At 43.6% G+C, this 16,707-nt stretch overlaps 1 protein-coding gene across 5 annotated transcripts in view; it reads right to left on the bottom strand.

Annotated features, from left to right (window-relative positions):
* The window catches only part of LOC138635311 (unconventional myosin-VI-like), an 88,847-nt gene that overhangs the window by 31,706 nt on the left and 40,434 nt on the right, over window positions 1-16,707 (bottom strand). For all 5 annotated transcript variants that reach the window (XM_069722729.1, XM_069722728.1, XM_069722727.1 and 2 more), the window contains exons 13-20: window positions 10,284-10,441; window positions 9,859-9,950; window positions 8,705-8,777; window positions 6,659-6,786; window positions 5,535-5,630; window positions 5,123-5,293; window positions 3,278-3,316; window positions 3,082-3,175 (exon numbers count right to left, since the gene is read on the bottom strand). In XM_069722729.1, coding sequence (XP_069578830.1) covers window positions 3,082-3,175; window positions 3,278-3,316; window positions 5,123-5,293; window positions 5,535-5,630; window positions 6,659-6,786; window positions 8,705-8,777; window positions 9,859-9,950; window positions 10,284-10,441 — 851 coding nt within the window. The remainder of the gene's footprint in view (window positions 1-3,081; window positions 3,176-3,277; window positions 3,317-5,122; window positions 5,294-5,534; window positions 5,631-6,658; window positions 6,787-8,704; window positions 8,778-9,858; window positions 9,951-10,283; window positions 10,442-16,707) is intronic.

Genomic DNA, 16,707 nt, shown 5'->3' on the forward strand with positions numbered 1-16,707 from the left:
GGAGTCGGTATTAAAAAGTGCTTATGTTTGAAAAGCTGAAACTTCCTGAACCCCGATGAGCTCCTGAACATTTTTATCCCCGCGTTAGTCTCCCTCCACCAACCTCGCTCAGCTCACAGCCACTCGTGCTTATTAAGTCCTGCTTCTAACTTACAAGGTATTTCACGGCTTCAGTGTGTCACTGATTCACTTAAACCCTCTGAGCCTTTCTGTGCTTTGTGCTGTCAGGCTGCTCGGGTCAGAAGATCCCGTCCCGATTACATCTACATCTCATTTTACTGGGATTCAAACCACAGCGGTGTCGCCGAACGTCCTGCGTGGTGTCGGTGCCGAGGGCTGCCGCCATCAAAGCTTCACTCCCAGTCCAATAAAACCGATGGAGAGCTCGGCCGGATGCAGTATCTGAACATCGAGGTTTGTGTGGATGAAAGCAAAATCTCTGAGGATATTAAAGCCGAGCTCATAATTTATTTTCCTCCAAACCGGGAAGGTGGGAGGGAGGGGAGGGGGGCAGTCACCGCTTTAAGCCTCGGCAAACATTTATTTTTGTTGACGGAGCTCGTGCACCGATGTGCCGGCTTCATATTTGTATTTGTGTGAGCTGTGAAGGTTTATGAGTTATGGAGTGACGAGTGAAAAGGGCCATTTGTTCCCCGAGGTGGTCCTGAAGGCAGCTCGACTCTCAGACAGTTTTAATGGGTTCTTCTGTTGTCTGGGACAAGGTGGCGCCTTAAAAGACAAACTTCAGGGAGCTAAAGTCTCTGTGTGCAGTAAGACAGCTCAGATTAAGTGGAGGACTGGGACATTATTGACTGCAGCTTTACTCCGTGATGTCACTGAGGCTGGTTTACTGGGTGACTTTATATTCAAAATCAAATCAAATCAAACAGATTAATGAGAACAAGGTCTCGTGGTCAACGTGGTGTTAACACAGGAGAACTGACATTAGTGGGAAAGTGGGCTTCATATCAATGAGTTTCAGACTGTTTGTTTTCCTGCCGTACCATTTATTCTGCTGCAGTTCTGTTCATGATGGGATTTGTGGACTCATAACTGCCAATATTATTGAAAAGATGGACGGTGCTTCTCTTCTGTCCTCCACGCTTACCTGCACAAACACCCTCGATGCACTCGTAAAGGCACCATCTCATCTCCTTAACCTCCTGCTGTCGCTCTCCTTCAGTCTTTGCTTATCGTTTGTTCTCAGTTCCCCTCGCTCACGTACTCTCTGGGTTTTCTTGGCAGATATCTTTGGAGTTTATTGTCCTGGATCTCTATGCTGTTCTTTTCTCTCTCTGCTCTCCCCTCGTCTCAACCGGTCGAGGGAGACGACCGCCCGACTCTGAGCTTGGTTCTGTCGGACGTTTCTTCCTGTTAAATGTTTTTAATGGAGTTTTTCCTTCCTTCTGAATAAGGAGGACTTTACTACGTACTAAGATTTGTACGATGTAAATAAAGTTGGATTGAATGTGTGGACATCTACAGAAGTGAGAGGACCTTGACTGTTTGAGTTTTTCTGCCTCGGCTCTGAACAGTTTTTATTTTATTGTTAGAATCTCTGCTCTGAAGCCTCGTTATTCTCCTGCAGGTGAGTTTTAGGAACAGGACGTCTCTGTTAGTTGTAAATGTTGAGCGTGGTGAGTCACTTCTGTTTGTCTTTGCTCCGACATCTCTCTGCTGATTAAAGAGGTTCCTTGACATTTCATATTTATTTAAAGTGTGTTTTTTTTTGCCTTTTGTTCTGATTTCTGTATTTTAAACAGGAAGAACAGGATGTGCTGGTGACCGCTGTGTTGAAAGCTCTGATTATTAAAGATGAGACAAGTCAAGTCGAGATTAGTTCCATTTTCAGATAGCTTGTTATCGACGTGAGGACACAAAACGGAGACAGACTTCTTTTTGAGAAGCTAAAACTACCTCACAGCTTTCTGAGACAGTTTAAAATGACTCTAAACTTCTAAATAATTGTTTGTGTTTGAGGTCCGTTTCTCAGTCTTGGTCGGGTTCCTGTCACCTCGTCACACTCCTGGAAACCATCCAGATGTTTCCTGCAATGTTTCCTTCAGGTCAAACTGAACTAAACAGGTGAACAAACTACTTGGTCTTTTTTTTTCTGCAGTCAGTTTTGAATAGAAAGCAATTGTATTATTAGTGTTTGTTTCTATATGTGCTTTATTTTAACTTGGAAATGCATAAAAAATATCTTGTGCTGGTGTTGGGAATGAGAGGAATGAGCACAGAGAGTGACAGAAGGAGACCAGAGTGACTGGATGAGATGGTTGGATGTTGGTGGACATCATGACTGGATGTGGTAAACAGACATTTACAAGTAACGAAACAGTTATTCTCTCTCTGCAGTAGATGGTAAAGCAATCTGATTATTTTTGAAAGAGTAAAAGCAACTTATAACTCTAACTAATTAAAAAAAAATGTATTAATTTGCAACACACTGAAAATGAGTTGTGGCTGTTTTTATTTATTGTTGGGGATTATTTTTTTCCACATTTTATCTGTAGTTTTTCAGCCTGATTTTATTTTGCTCTGTAATATTTTAAACCCTTGAAATACCCCGTTAAGCGTGTTCAAATTTGTTTTTAAAAGCGCTGTATGAATAAAGTTTATTATCATTTACAATAATGAAAGTGATGTTTCTGTGATAAAGGTTCGTGTTGATTTCAGTCTCTGCATTTAGGATTTCAGTTTTCTAAAGAAGCAAAGTTCAAATGGAAAAATGTCACTGAAAAAAAATCTGCAACGTTTTTCACTGACTGAACTGTGCTTAATTAAATATTAAGTTGATTGAATTTAACTGAGCTTGTCTTCTAAATGTCAACTAATTATTCAACTTACATTCATTTAGCTCTTATTTTGAAGGGGAACTTAAAATGAAAAATCTTTATGCACTTTGAATTTTTTTTTTTTTTTATGTAACAACTGAACTGCTCAAAGTCCTAAAATGTGTTTTACTTCTTTAAAAAGACATTATTGAAGCTTTTAATGAAGCAGCAGTGAGACAGGAAGTAAGATCAGCTCTCAGATGTCAGAAAGACGTCAAACAGGAAGCGGAGAGGAAGCACTGACCGGAGCACTGCAACTGCGAGAGGATCTGAGCTCCTTCAAACTGGTGGCTGACCATCTTCAGGTTGGGTTTGATGCAGCGAATGAAGCTGGAGCCCTGCAGGAGGGACGGAGGGACGGAGGGACAACCAGAAGTCATGACTCCACCATCAGTGAGGCTTTAACATGAAACCGTGAGGAGGAAGGAAGCAACACTGACCGTGCTGCGCAGCTTCTCCAGGAGAATATTCAGCTGAGTCTGCAGGACACAAAGAGAACAACCATGAAACCTTTCTATAAACTTACATCATTTTTGGATGTTTTAAGAGAGTTTCAGCTGGATGGTGAAATAAATTGTTTTAAACTTCATCTGAACTACAAAAACAAATCAATCTCCTTCATTATTGACGAACCATTAATGCTCCAACAGAAGTGTTCTGCAGCCCCGACATCCTCCTCATTAATGGCTGGTGGATGAATTATTAAGGCTCAGAGCAGCTGATGTGTTTAAGTGACTGTGAATGTAAATGTGTGTAAACAGATATAATACAGCAGTTAGGGCCCGTCATGGAGGACAGAAGACTGAAGGACCGATTGAACTGTGGCGCCATGGCAACAGGGTTCTCCAACATGGCTTTGATCTTTGGGCCCTCAGGCGGCACCGTTTTAAAAACAGCCATGATTCTGTAGTGGAAATCACCGCATGGGCTCAGGAACATGTTGAAGATTTCCCCAAAGTTGGATGTTTCTCTGCTCCAGTTTCGAGTTCGTGGTGAAATCTCAAATGTTCACAAAAACGTGCTGATGTTGATCAAAAGACGACACTAAGAACTAAAGCAGAAACCATCAACCTACTAATCGCTAATTATTTTTCAAGCAAAAATTCTAAAAGTTTGATGGTTCCATGTTCTCAAATATTTGAATTTGTTCCTTTTTCTTCTCTTACATCAGTGTAAAATAAATGTTTTGAGTTTCTGTTTGTCGGGTTTATGACGTCACATTTGATGGACATTCTTCATTGTTTTCTGAAGGTTTAAAGACCAAATAATTAGTCAATTGTTTAAAACCAATCAGCAGGTTTTAGCTGCTGCCCAGTGCTGATTGGTTCAAATCTACCCGGACGCGTTGGCGGAAATCGGATCAGAGAAAATTCTTGGGTAGATAAGATAAAACGTGGGTTTAGATGAAAGACGGGTCCAAAGCGCAGCTGGGTGTCGAGGATGTGACGCCTCGGTGACGGACAGCTGTCGTACGGCCTCAGCGACGCACCGCGCATATAAAACGTGTCTCTGTGTGCACGAAAGGGTGAAATATTCGTACATGAAAGACGCTGGTGTTCATGTGAATTCATTACCTCGCGCACACACACACACACACACACACACACACACACACACACACACACACACACACACACACACACACACACACACACACACACACACACACACACACACACACACACCTTCTGCGTGTACTGTACACCGCTGCTCTCCGGTTCTGATAACAGACTCGACTGCATCGCCTCAGGTTGTGTGTTTCTATTATATATATATTATTATATGATTATATGATTATATTATAGACGTGATGGAGACGAGTCGAGCGCTGCTTTCAGGCCTTCGGTGAGGTGACACACATCAAGGAGAGGCGGTGAGTCACAGCAGAGAATAAAAACCTTTGTCTCTCTCCGAGAGGAGAACCGACACGCAGACTGTTTATTGTTCTGTGATTCATTTTTTAAATAAAGCTTCCTTTAAAGGTCCCATGTTGTATTTTTGTATTTTATAGCAGGTCTACATGCTTCAAACAATGTCAAAATACTCTAAATACACACGGCCTGCATTCAGCTACTGCGACGTTTGGGCTTCCTGTAAGTTTGTGATGTCACAAACTTGCGTGTATTATGTCACATGTCTGCCCATAACTGTCCGACCCATGGAGGGAAACCCATGGCATGCTCCAAGGCCTGTGATTGGCCTGGATGTGTGCCACTCAGAAAAGTCATTTATTTATTTTATATATATATATATATATAACCTGAAACATATCTCCTCCTCCTCACCTTGAACTTGTTGCCGACGCTGATGAAGCTGAGCTTGCCGGCCTTCTGCTTCATGTCCTTGCTGTTGTTGGAGTTCTCGAAGAGCTCGCGGACGAAGCGGTCCTTGGACTCGCTGACCAGACACTCCAGAGACATGTGCAGCGCGTCGTTGTTCTTCTCCACAAACTTGGTCTGAAAGAAAAGCCGAGACGTATTTAAAGCAGCGTTACGAACAAGCTGCAGTTTAAAACCCAGTTAGTGTTTCCTGTCACGGCTGCTGCACTTTTTCAAAGATGGCTGCAGGAGTGTGTGTGTGTGTGTGTGTGTGTGTGTGTGTGTGTGTGTGTGTGTGTGTGTGTGTGTGTGTGTGTGTGTGTGTGTGTGTGTGTGTGTGTGTAAGGGGATTGGGGGTGGGGAGGAGCGGGGTACACACCGTCTCGTAGCACACGGCTCCTGCAAAGTGTCTGACAATAAATCCTTCATCGTCCCTCACGTTCCTGTGGACGGCCAGCTTCGACTTCCTGGGCACCTGAGGGACACACACACACACACACACACACACACACACACACACACACACACACACACACACACACACACACACACACACACACACACACACACACACACATAATTAAACTGAGTTGAGTTCCTGCACTTTTTCCATTTATGCCGGCGAACTAATTCTCGGTGCCGTCAGTCACTCGCTGCTGGAAACGAAAGATTAGGAACGCGTGTCGGTAATTCAACTGTCAGCATCGTTCTCCGGTTCTGGTTCCACTTCTGGTTCTGGTTACAGTTCTGGTTCTAGTTCTGGTTCTGGTTCTGGACTCAGACGTCCTGAACGGACATCAATGTGAAAACCAGCATGATGATCCGCCGTCTTCTGTGACGTCTGTTTAAGGATCCAATGCGTCATTTTAAAATAGAAACGCAGAAATCTTCATGGACGCTTTTTAGTTGTTGTTTTTGCTCTTTGTTTTTTATTTTATTTTTACTTATTGTTTATTTCTGGTAAATCTGTTATAATATTTGTATAATATTAGCCAGCTGGTTGAACAAAATTCACAATTTGAGCATGTCAGTTTGGAGTGAAGGGCTTTTTAACATTTAGAAATTAACAATTAATCCAAAAACTAACTAGCAGGATGTTAAAATTGGTCATATTTCAGTTTGTAGTGTCTTTAATCTGTTTGCTTTTCCATTTCTTGGTGTTCTTACTTCAAGAACTTCAATTCTTAACCTAAGAAAAACTCAGAGGATGTGAAAGCATGTTATCTGTACTGCCTTGCAGTCAGCAGCCTGAGAGGCAAAACCCAGGGCACAACTAGCAGTCTAAATCACTTGGTGCTGCTTTTTCATGGTCGTCAACGATAAACATTTTTATCAGCTCCTCTCTTCTGCCACTGAGATTTTTGAGCAAAAAGTCAAGTAAATCGTGATTCCCAGAGGACGTTAAACTCTTTTCTCTTCACTTCACATCGTTTTAAAAGACGTAATAAAAGTGTTTCTGCTGCCGGGAGTTGAAAACCTTCGCTGTGTTTGCGAGTCACTTACGGTCAGGCGGAAGTGGTCCTTGTGTTTGTTGTGAACGGTGTCGGTAAAGTGCTGGTCGCTGGGTTGAGGTAGGCGGTTCTCTTCGTCCAGGATGTCCAGGATGCCGACCAGCTTCGCCTCCACCAGGTCTGCAGGGAGAATATCGGAGGAATGAGGCAACGCGACGGGCCGAGCCGAGGACGACGGGAAATGGAGTTGAAAGGATTACGGTATTATTACGGTCTCGTACACGTTCAGGTGCTGCAAAAGCGTTCGATTTGATCAGTGTGATGTCAGGAATAGTTCAAAATCTCTATCAGTAAGCAACACTGGGATTTTATCTTTAAAAAAAAAACAGCTAGTTTAAGTTTCTGCGAATATTTTTGGTCCAATTAAACCTGGTACAATTGAGTCTTTATGGTTCTCAACTGGTCCACCCTCAGGACTTCACTATTTAAACACGCCGTTATTCAATAGTTTGGTAATAAACAACGTCGTCATGCACTGTTAAAAACAGAAGAGAAAATAAGTGAAACAAAAGTATAAATTGGGCTAAAAAAAACAATCAAATAAAAAGAGGAGTGAGAGCTGTAACTACTGGTTTCATTTTGGTTGTTACCGTCATGACAACGCTGGCGAGAAACAACCACTGCACGCCTGCTGCCTCATGGAAAGTTCTTCAAAATAAAAGCACAGCAGCAAAAATTCTGCTGAACTTCAAAATAAAAGTTTGATCTTTTTCACCCTGAACTTTTGGGTCGTTACCTGCAATTTGAGAACCGCCGTTGTAGACTCGTAGTCTTTCCAGGATATTTTCCATCAGTTTCTAATGTTTGTGTTGATCTCTACTTCAGTTTTATGTCCTCCGACTTTGCTGCGAACGAAGAGGATCTGCTGCTTTTACGACACACAACAGGACTCCTAATTAGAGAAATTAATTTGAGTAATCTCAGCCGACTGTAAACAGCCTGCGTCGGCCCGACTTCCCTCCAGCGGAGTCTGCTGCTGTTAAACGTCTCATCGATGTTATCTCAGAGACGGACGTCAGCAAAAAGCACAATTAACCTCACATCCGTCTCCTTCGGGATGGGTGTGGGGGGTGTGGGGGGCCCTTCATTGCTTTATCTGTCTGTGAAACAGCGTCGAGGCTCAGAGGGTCAAACTGGAGGAAGGCGGCTCTCGAAAAACTGAAGGCGACGAGCCAGAAGCACATTAAGGCCGATAACGAGCTGCTGCTGCTCGAAGACACTCGACTTTCACAGGGTTGATTCTTCCAGCGCAGCGCAAACACAAATATCACAAACAGCAGCACCTCCACAGACTCCAGTCTGTCTGAAATTATGCGATGCTCATTTATCTGTTTCAGGATGGCTGGAAATGAACCTTTAAGTCCAAAGTCAAGACCAACAAGTGCCGAGTCAACACAGCAAAACTCAGGAGCCAAGTCTCACGATGGAGGTCGGAAAGCTGACAGAAAAGGTCCAAAATAAGACCTTCAAGTTCTTCATTAAAGTCTCAAGTCAAGACCAAAACAAATAAAGAAAAATCACGGTCGAATCAGTCCCGTAACGAGACAATAAAAGTACTAAAAGTCCAAGTAAAGACAGGACAGCCACAAGTCAAACACTCAATCACAAAAGTTCCACGTCGAGTCCCAAATTATGAAGAACAAGTCACGACAACACAGTAAAAGTCAGGAAGAGAATGAAGCTGAAAGAAAAGGTCCAACATAAAAACCTCCAGTCGCAAAACGGCATTAATGAACCGAAGACGTGGTTTACGAGGTCAAATCGAATAGTTCAGAGACGGTTCCTGTTGTCCTGTGGCTCCGCCCCTTCAGTGCAACAGGAAGAGTTCCTGAAGAGTTTTTGATTGTAGACCGTTAAAATAGAGCCTAAACTCCATCATTGATTTAAAGGTTTCATGTACGATTTATTGACCTCTCAACTGTCTTCAAGAGAAGAAAGCAGAAGTTCCACAAAAGAAGTAAAACCAACAAACATTCAACACCTTCGCAGAAGACTCTGAACTCAACATCAGAAACACGAAAGAGGAAAAAGTTGGTACCGATGCAGTCCTGGTTGTCGACGTAGTGGACCTCGTTGACTCCGAGCCCCTCCCTCTGGTACAGCTCTTGCTCCTGCAATGCAATCGAGATATTTCAGAATGAGAAAGCGAAAAAAACAACCGCGGCATTCGGCCTAATGAGGACGAGGTGGAGGAGGTGGAGGAGGTAAAACGAAGCGGAAAACATGGACGGTAGCGAAGGAACAAACAAAGGTGTGAACCAGTTGACCGTGGAGCCGGCGTCTAACAAGCCTGTAACTTGTAGGACTCGGCGAGGACGGGGGAACCGACCCGGAGCGTCCGAGCTCTTCTAACAACGTCCTCGGCTGCACGGCGACGCTCACGCAAAATGAGCGTCTGAACGGTTGCGGCTGAGTTTCTTTAAATGAGTTTCTTTAAGGGAAAAACGACGCGTCTGGCATTTTGACAAAAGGCGGCAATTTCTTTTAGAAAATGATCAAATAAAAAAAGTGCTTCACGCTGCACTTTTCTGAGCCTTAGATTCAGTGTCAGCTGATCAGCTGATTAGAGTCGGTCTGACATGTGACCTCAGGGTCGTCTGCGTGTCTTCGGCGCCGCTCCAAAACGACAGCACACCAATTATCGGGGCTGCGTTGGCGGAGGTTCGAGGTCGGAGCACTCGACTTCGTTACACAAGGACCTTTAATGGCAAAACAAACATATGTTGAGCATCATTATTTTCTAAAGAGACTTTCATCTGAAAATAAGAGGACCACAATAATACCGCTCTTTCAAAATAAGAGCTTCCTGAAACTTTTTACCTCATATTTCTGAACTTGTTTGATATCTTGGAAAATATTTAAAAGGATGTAATCATCCAGGATTTTTTTTTCTGACATAAACAGTGATTAACCAGAAGTGCACTTTTTTTTTGTCTTGTTTGAGTTCGAGGAGCTTTTTGGAAAATGAACACTTTAAATTCAAACACAAGAAACCCACAATTTAAAAATGTGACATTTAGTCTTTGGGAAGAAGCACCTGCAATAAGAAAAGCACTTAAACAAAACAATAAACCGTGAATCATCCCGACATGTTTGCTTTGATTCGCCGGTGTTTACAGACGGATCCGAGCTTGTTTTTTCTGCCCACTAATGGGAACATTGCAGATTCCTCGGAGTGAAAGCAGCTCTCACCTCTTTCAGGATGCGCTCGTTGAAGAACTGCTGCAGCTTCTCGTTACAGTAGTTGATGCAGAACTGCTCGAAGCTGTTGTGTTCAAAGTACTCTGAAGAGACGGGAGAGGCAGACAGTCAGAGAAAGAGATGCCGCACCGTTTAATTCCTCCTTTGATAATCACACAATGTATGTCAGTGTAAAATAAACTGTGAGCTCAGCGTGTCTTCACGATATCGACACAGATTTCCGAAGCCGTTTCCTGCGGTGCAATATTTTAAAGAGACTTTAAAATATCTATCGGATCTCTTCCGTCACCTCAGAGGAGTCAAACGAAGTGCAATCAAAACATTCAGAGAGTGTTCCTGTTGAACGCAGCACAGCGATGCACACTCAACCCTTATGTCATCACAACAGCGTTAGGAGGTTTGAAGGGGATACCGACCGAAGCCAGCGATGTCCAGGACGCCGATGAATTTGGCGGAGGATTCGAAGGGGAAGCACTGGTTGACCCGCGTCACCACGTGGTCGAAGAGGCGGCTGTAGACGGCCTTCGCCAAGGCGTCCCGAGCATTGTTGGCCTGCTCGACTTTGAGCGGCACCCTGGCAAAGACACAGAAATAAAACGGGTCAAAACATATAGACATTTAAAATTGGATTTCTTTACTTCGAGACAAGACAGGAAAGGGTTAAGATATAAACAGAAACAGATCCACGATGCGTTTCAAACGTGGCGTCTCAGGCCTTCGTGTTTTACAACCAACCGGCCGCACGGTTTCATCACAATGATTCTTTATTCATTTAGAGGCAATCACATGACAGAAATAAGAAAGAAGAAACACGGGTGGAGATAACGATCCTCAACTCCTCAAAGGGGGAAAAGAAGCTCTGCACGAAGCTACCTCACATCTACAGGACTGAACGGTTCATTCGAGAAAGAAACAGTCACGGTGTGGCAGAATAAGACAACAACTGGTTGTTGAAGGTATTAAGTTGATGTTGTCGTGGAAAAACTTCAGCTGGGCTTGAAGTCACTGAGCTCCTTTACAAAATGATCAAAGAATAGTCAAAGAGTTCAATGCAGCGCTCGATTTACTGCACATCAAAAGACAATCGAGCAAACTGAAAGCTGTTCCATGAAAGACACTAAATCTTTGTTACAGACCCAACCTGACCCCTCATGCTTCTGTTATTTATTTCTAATTTCATTAGTTGCTCACCGATCTTCCTGTAAATGTCCTTAAAAACCAGTTGAACCTCATCGCGCCCTCTTACGTTACATTTGAGCCGGCATTGTCTCCTGAAAGTCTTTGAAGCGGGAACAAATCCGTCCAGCAGGAACACGTCCGATTCACCAGTGTTTCATGAAATGTGCTGAAGTAATATTTAAAAATGATTTAACCTCAAATAATTCACGGTCATACTGCTTTAATTATTACTTTCTACAGAAGAAAAATACACCACAATTAAAACTGCAAGCAGCGATAGACGAGCCATTGGAGGGATTCAAAAGTTCAAAACGTTGAGTTTAGGTCATGGTGCCAAGAGACTTTTTTGTAGATCTGGGTGTGATACACATGTCCACCAAATGTCATACATGTAGGTGAAAGTAACTGTGGGAGCTGCAGTTTAGGGGGCGCTAGCGAGTCATTTTGCGATGCTCATGCACAAAACTTATATCAGCTTTATGTTTTCACCACGACTGACGCGTAATAATAATTCCTTGCATTTCAGTCGGCTCTCAGGGACGTACAGAACGGTGATGGACCATCTGATTGGCTACCTGCGTAATGTATGCAACTTACGAATTTATTCTGCTGTTGAAGGCCTTTCGCTAACTGCCCCAAATAATCAGCGTAAATATAAATCTGTCCACTTGAAGATGGAGAGAGTCGACTCCTTCACCAGTTTAAACTAACCGGGCCAGCCTGACTTTCCAAGCAGATAATTGCGTTGTTGACAGCTGAGGGAAAGAAAAGAAAAGCTCGGGTGTGAGGTAGAAGCCATGAAACGGTGACAGAAAGCGTAAGCGGCGGCGAGCTCTGTGGAGGAATCGTAATTGCCTCTGAGAGTGTGCAGGCGTGCGGTTCAATAGCAGCAGACAAAAGGAGCGACCCGATCGCCGGGGCCAGATAAAACACAGCATTAATCTGCTGCCAGGCTGCAGCCACTGAACCGACTCTACCTCTGGACTTCACTTCAGCACGACTGCAGTGCACTCAAGGACACACCTGGAAATACCTGCACAGGAGACTCCCAGAGCTCCGAGGAACCACTTCCAAAATCCTCCTCCTCCACAAATTATCTCCTTTGCACTCATCTTTTTAAGCCACATGTGACATTTGTTGTATTATTATTTTCGTGTCCTTCTCGCTCAGTTCGCCCTCGCTGGTGTTTCATTAAGCCGTGATAGGACGACCTGCTGTGTGAAGGGTGGACCTCCTGCAGCTGAGGTCTGTAATTTACTTCTGCATCTGTGTTCCCATCAGACCTCACCTGGTCCCACACATATATAAACATATATACACTGTGAGAGCATCAGGGAGGCGACTAATTCACCCTGAATTCATTCTGCAGTCAGAGTCCTGATCTGAACTGCAGCTTCTACAAAACGCTGCAAAAACGCACCTGCAAATATCAGATAATAAGACAGACAGGTGGAGACAAAAAAATACACCCAACATGAAGAAATGAAAATAATAAAAACACGTACAGAGCGATGATAGAGATGACAGAAATATTAAAGCTAAAATACTGCGTTCACAAGAACGGAGCGGACAGATGAAGGGGAACATGAGGTCGCAGAGACTTTGAACTTTGACCACCAAACTTAAATCATGGAAATCATAGTTTAAGTAAGAAAAGTCAGGCAGCCTCGTGGTTTCTCTGCTGTCGCCTCTTTTCTCCACATTCGGTAACTCAGCTTTGACCTTTTCTGTTTTTTGTTTTGTTTCTTCAGCTGTGGGTTTCACGCCGTCCGGCTTCAACATCACGTCGCAGACATCTTAATCCTGCTGTTTAGATCATACGCACATTTTTCAAATACGAATTAATAAAGTTCTGTTTTGTGTGTTAAAACGTCCGAACCCTGAGAACTCCCAACTGAAAGCTGTGGATCAGCAGTGAATGTGTATAAAGAAGTGGAGGCTTAATGCGGCGCAGCAGCGTCCCAACGTATTAACGCAGAGCTGCAGTATCTCTCCAACACAAATCACAACGTCTCTTTTACGGCAAAAAAAAAAAAAGTCCAATTTAAAAGTCATTGTTCTCGCGTGCGGTGCGTTGGAGGACGGAGCGGAGCAGCTACCGACCAGCCGGCGTCTCCAGAGTTTCTACACAAGGCGACATCGGTAATTACACCGAGCGAGAGAGGGAAGGAAACATCCTCGGAGCAGGAGCTCATCGGGAATACATATGAGGCCGCTTGTACGATTAGTGTTCCGACATTATGCTGCCCTGGCATTTAGACCTCTTGGTTTTTAAATGAGGGACTCACCGCAGTATCAAACCTCTGGCTGCTGAATTAAACATGGCGGCGAGGGCAGGGTGAAGGTGAGGAGCTGCGGGAGTGTTGAGAGGTGATCAGTCTGATTTCAAGGCCGCAACTTTCTGTTTGCTGAAACACTTCATAGTTTCTTTTACTGCTTGTTTTTTTTTATAATCTCTGCACCTTAATTATCATAAACTAGACTGCCTGGTGGCTGCCGGCCTCCGCTAACCACTCAGGCTGCACTTCACATGCACATCAGTCCAAACCCATGCAGGTGTTTCTGCAAAGAAGCTATAGATCCTAAAATATATCCTTTTATCCTATTAGACGTTTGAATGAAATGTTGTCATAATTAACATAGGACATTTTGGGAGATCAGATACCTTCAATCACCAACTTCTACTCCCGGCATCCTTCAGTCGGAGGGAGTGGAAGTGATAAATGTTAAGAGATTCCCTCGAGGCGTTCCAGAGATATCATGTTGACAGTTTGAGTGAACGGTCGCGCCGCATCTGAAGAAACTCCATTCAGCCCTTTATGTTAACGTGTTGAATTGGGGTCACGTTGACCTTCACCTTTGACCTTTAAGCTCCAAATTCAAATCCGTTCATCCGTGGTACCAAGTGAATGGTTTTGCCAATTTTGAAGAAATCCCCTCGAGGTGTTCTTGAGATATCGCGTTCAATAGGACAAGACGGACGGACGGACGGTCTACGGCTGTCGCACCTTGTATGTGCTGGAAAAATCTCTTCTGGACAACTATTAAGCTGTTTGTTTAGAGGCTTTGAGTTTCAGAAAACTTAGGTTTTACTGACAACTCTCCAAAACGATCTGCAAAATGGTCGCAGCATCTTCTCGGTTTTACAGAGTGAATATTGAAGAAAAGTCCTGAATAAGCAACTTAACACCGTTTAAGAGTAGCTGACTGCCAGAAGGGCGAATGCTCTAATGAAATGTCCGCCAGAGAGAGTTTGTGTGAAGAGATTTTAGAGGTCTAAAGAAGTAAATAAACTTTCCCTGAGTAGTCGGGTGCTGTCCAATCTCGCCTGTCTGACTCCCATCACTCTCTCGCCACCTTTGACTTTATCTGATGTTGGCGCCGCCGTCGCTCTCCGTCTCTTTGACTCGCCTTAATTCTGAATCGCTCGATTTCCTCCTGCTCCATCTCCCTCTCCGACTCTCAAACACCTCACTCATTTTCACTCCTCTTCGCTCCTCTTCACTTTGAAGGGCCTGCAGTCCGCCCAAGAGTCCAAAGCAAATAACAAAATGGATCCTTTGTGGCCGCAGTAGTTCAAGAGATTTCTGATCTGAAGACTGATATCTGCACGGCTCCATGATCCGACTTCCACAAAACAATTATGACTAAATAAAACACAATAAGTCCAATTAAGCAGCAACAGAAGCTGATATTCAGCTTTTTTTTTCTTTTTTGCTCACTTTTTGGTCTCCACCGTCTCCAAAGGGAAATATCTGGTTCAAGAACAAATTCACCGACTTGCTTGAACTGAGTGAGCTGCTCTTCCTCCTCCTTCATCACCAGAGGAGCATTCACCTGCTGAGGAGCAACACGGCGACACAACTCTGAGTCGGTCTGCTGATACCTGCCTGAATACAAAGTGTGTAGCCCTGCGTGTGTGTGTGTGTGTGTGTGTGTGTGTGTGTGTGTGTGTGTGTGTGTGTGTGTGTGTGTGTGTGTGTGTGTGTGTGTGTGTGTGTGTGTGTGTGTGTGTGTGTGTGTGTGTGTGTGTGTGTGTGTGTGTGTGTGCGCGTGTGTGTTTCCGGCTGCCACGGGAGGATATATATGATCTGATTAACAAGAGTAAAATGTATTCTGACTTTCTCATACAGCCTTTAAATCATCAGAAGTTCCTGACTTCGCCGGCGGCTCGACGTCCTTCTGCTGACGTGTAATTATGCGTCTCAGGTTGGAGAGCTACGACGACTTCATTATGCATTTGGTGTTTGAATTATTCTCCATTGTGTCATCATGCAATTATAATCTCTCAGCCTGAGTCATGATGACCTGACATGACTGTTTGTCTAAGGAATGAGACACTTTCCCTTAATTTAGAGAGCCGGTGGATAATGAGTGTCTGGGAGTTCGGTGAAAATGAGTCCGTTTGCAGACTTCAAGAGATCCAAAAATGTTTCCACAACGATAATCTGTCACGAACCCACGAATAGAGAGAATATAACAACATGTTTATGACGCATTTGTAAAGATACCTCTGGTCTCAGGTTGAGGTTACCCAACGATAGTAGATATAAATAAAGTTTAGTTCAGGTTTTGGTTGAAGACACATAAAGCTGCAAAAGGTGTAAATACTTAACTTTGTTGTACATGATGCAAAACCAACAGATTTGTTTCCCAGAATTAGAAAAACAATGAAAGCTGTTGGTGAGTTTCTCCAAACCTTTTACACCATGTACCACAATGGAAATAAGCAATAAGGTTTAATTGTTTATTTTTATCCTCAATCATTTTTAAACATTTTATATAAAGCCTGTAAATTCTGATCATGTATGTTTTAAATCTTGTTGAATAAATCTGTCAATCTATCTGTGTACTAACATAAGAAACTAAGAAAACTAATAAGAAGGAATAACTTCCATTATAACTTCCTGGAAAACATTTAATTGACTTTGTATTTGATGAGAAGTTGAATGGGAGTCTATGGAGCCGGAGGCTTTCTGGAGCCGGAGGCTTTCTGGAGCCGACCTCTACGGTCGGTGCATGAAACCATGATTGGGTTAAGGTTAGCACAGCCCCTCTGAAAGGTGGACCAATCAGTGAACAGTGTTGGTTTATTACAAGAGTTTTTCTAAATGTAGCGGTGGGAGAGTTTCAACACATATAGGGGCTAAAGTTTCAAAAGGAGCCGGCGGTCTAACTGGACATGATTCCCTTCGTAGCGTACCGACACGGATAATTATTCAATGCATTTGTGTGTAGAACCACCAGACCAGCAAAGAGCCTCTACATGTCCACCAATGCAATCTTCATCCCCTCCTCTTCCTCACCTCCCGTCTGCCACATGCACGTAATAAAACCCAAGTTACTCAGAAATCCGGTCGCCCAGGACCGAACGCCTCGTTCTCTCCAATTTGCTTTTTCTGTCACGACACATAATTAGATTTTTGTTTCTAAAGAATTCACAGCAGGAAGTAACGCACACAAAAAAAAAAAGACAAATATATGATTTTAATTCGGGCTCTTAATCCAATCTACCCATGCCCCCCCCCCCACACTCCTCCTTCCCCCTTACATAAACCCCCTGAAAAATAAATAAGCAGCCGAGGTGATGCGGCCGGTTGGAGGGAGTCCAGCCTGCTGCCGCCTCACTGGACCTCACCTGCTGTCATTTCATCCACTTTT

This window comes from Brachyistius frenatus, unplaced genomic scaffold (genome assembly GCF_029030835.1).
Source record: "Brachyistius frenatus isolate BFR_SWC_R1_liver_20210118 unplaced genomic scaffold, ASM2903083v1 Contig_302, whole genome shotgun sequence".
Classification (NCBI taxonomy): domain Eukaryota; kingdom Metazoa; phylum Chordata; class Actinopteri; family Embiotocidae; genus Brachyistius; species Brachyistius frenatus.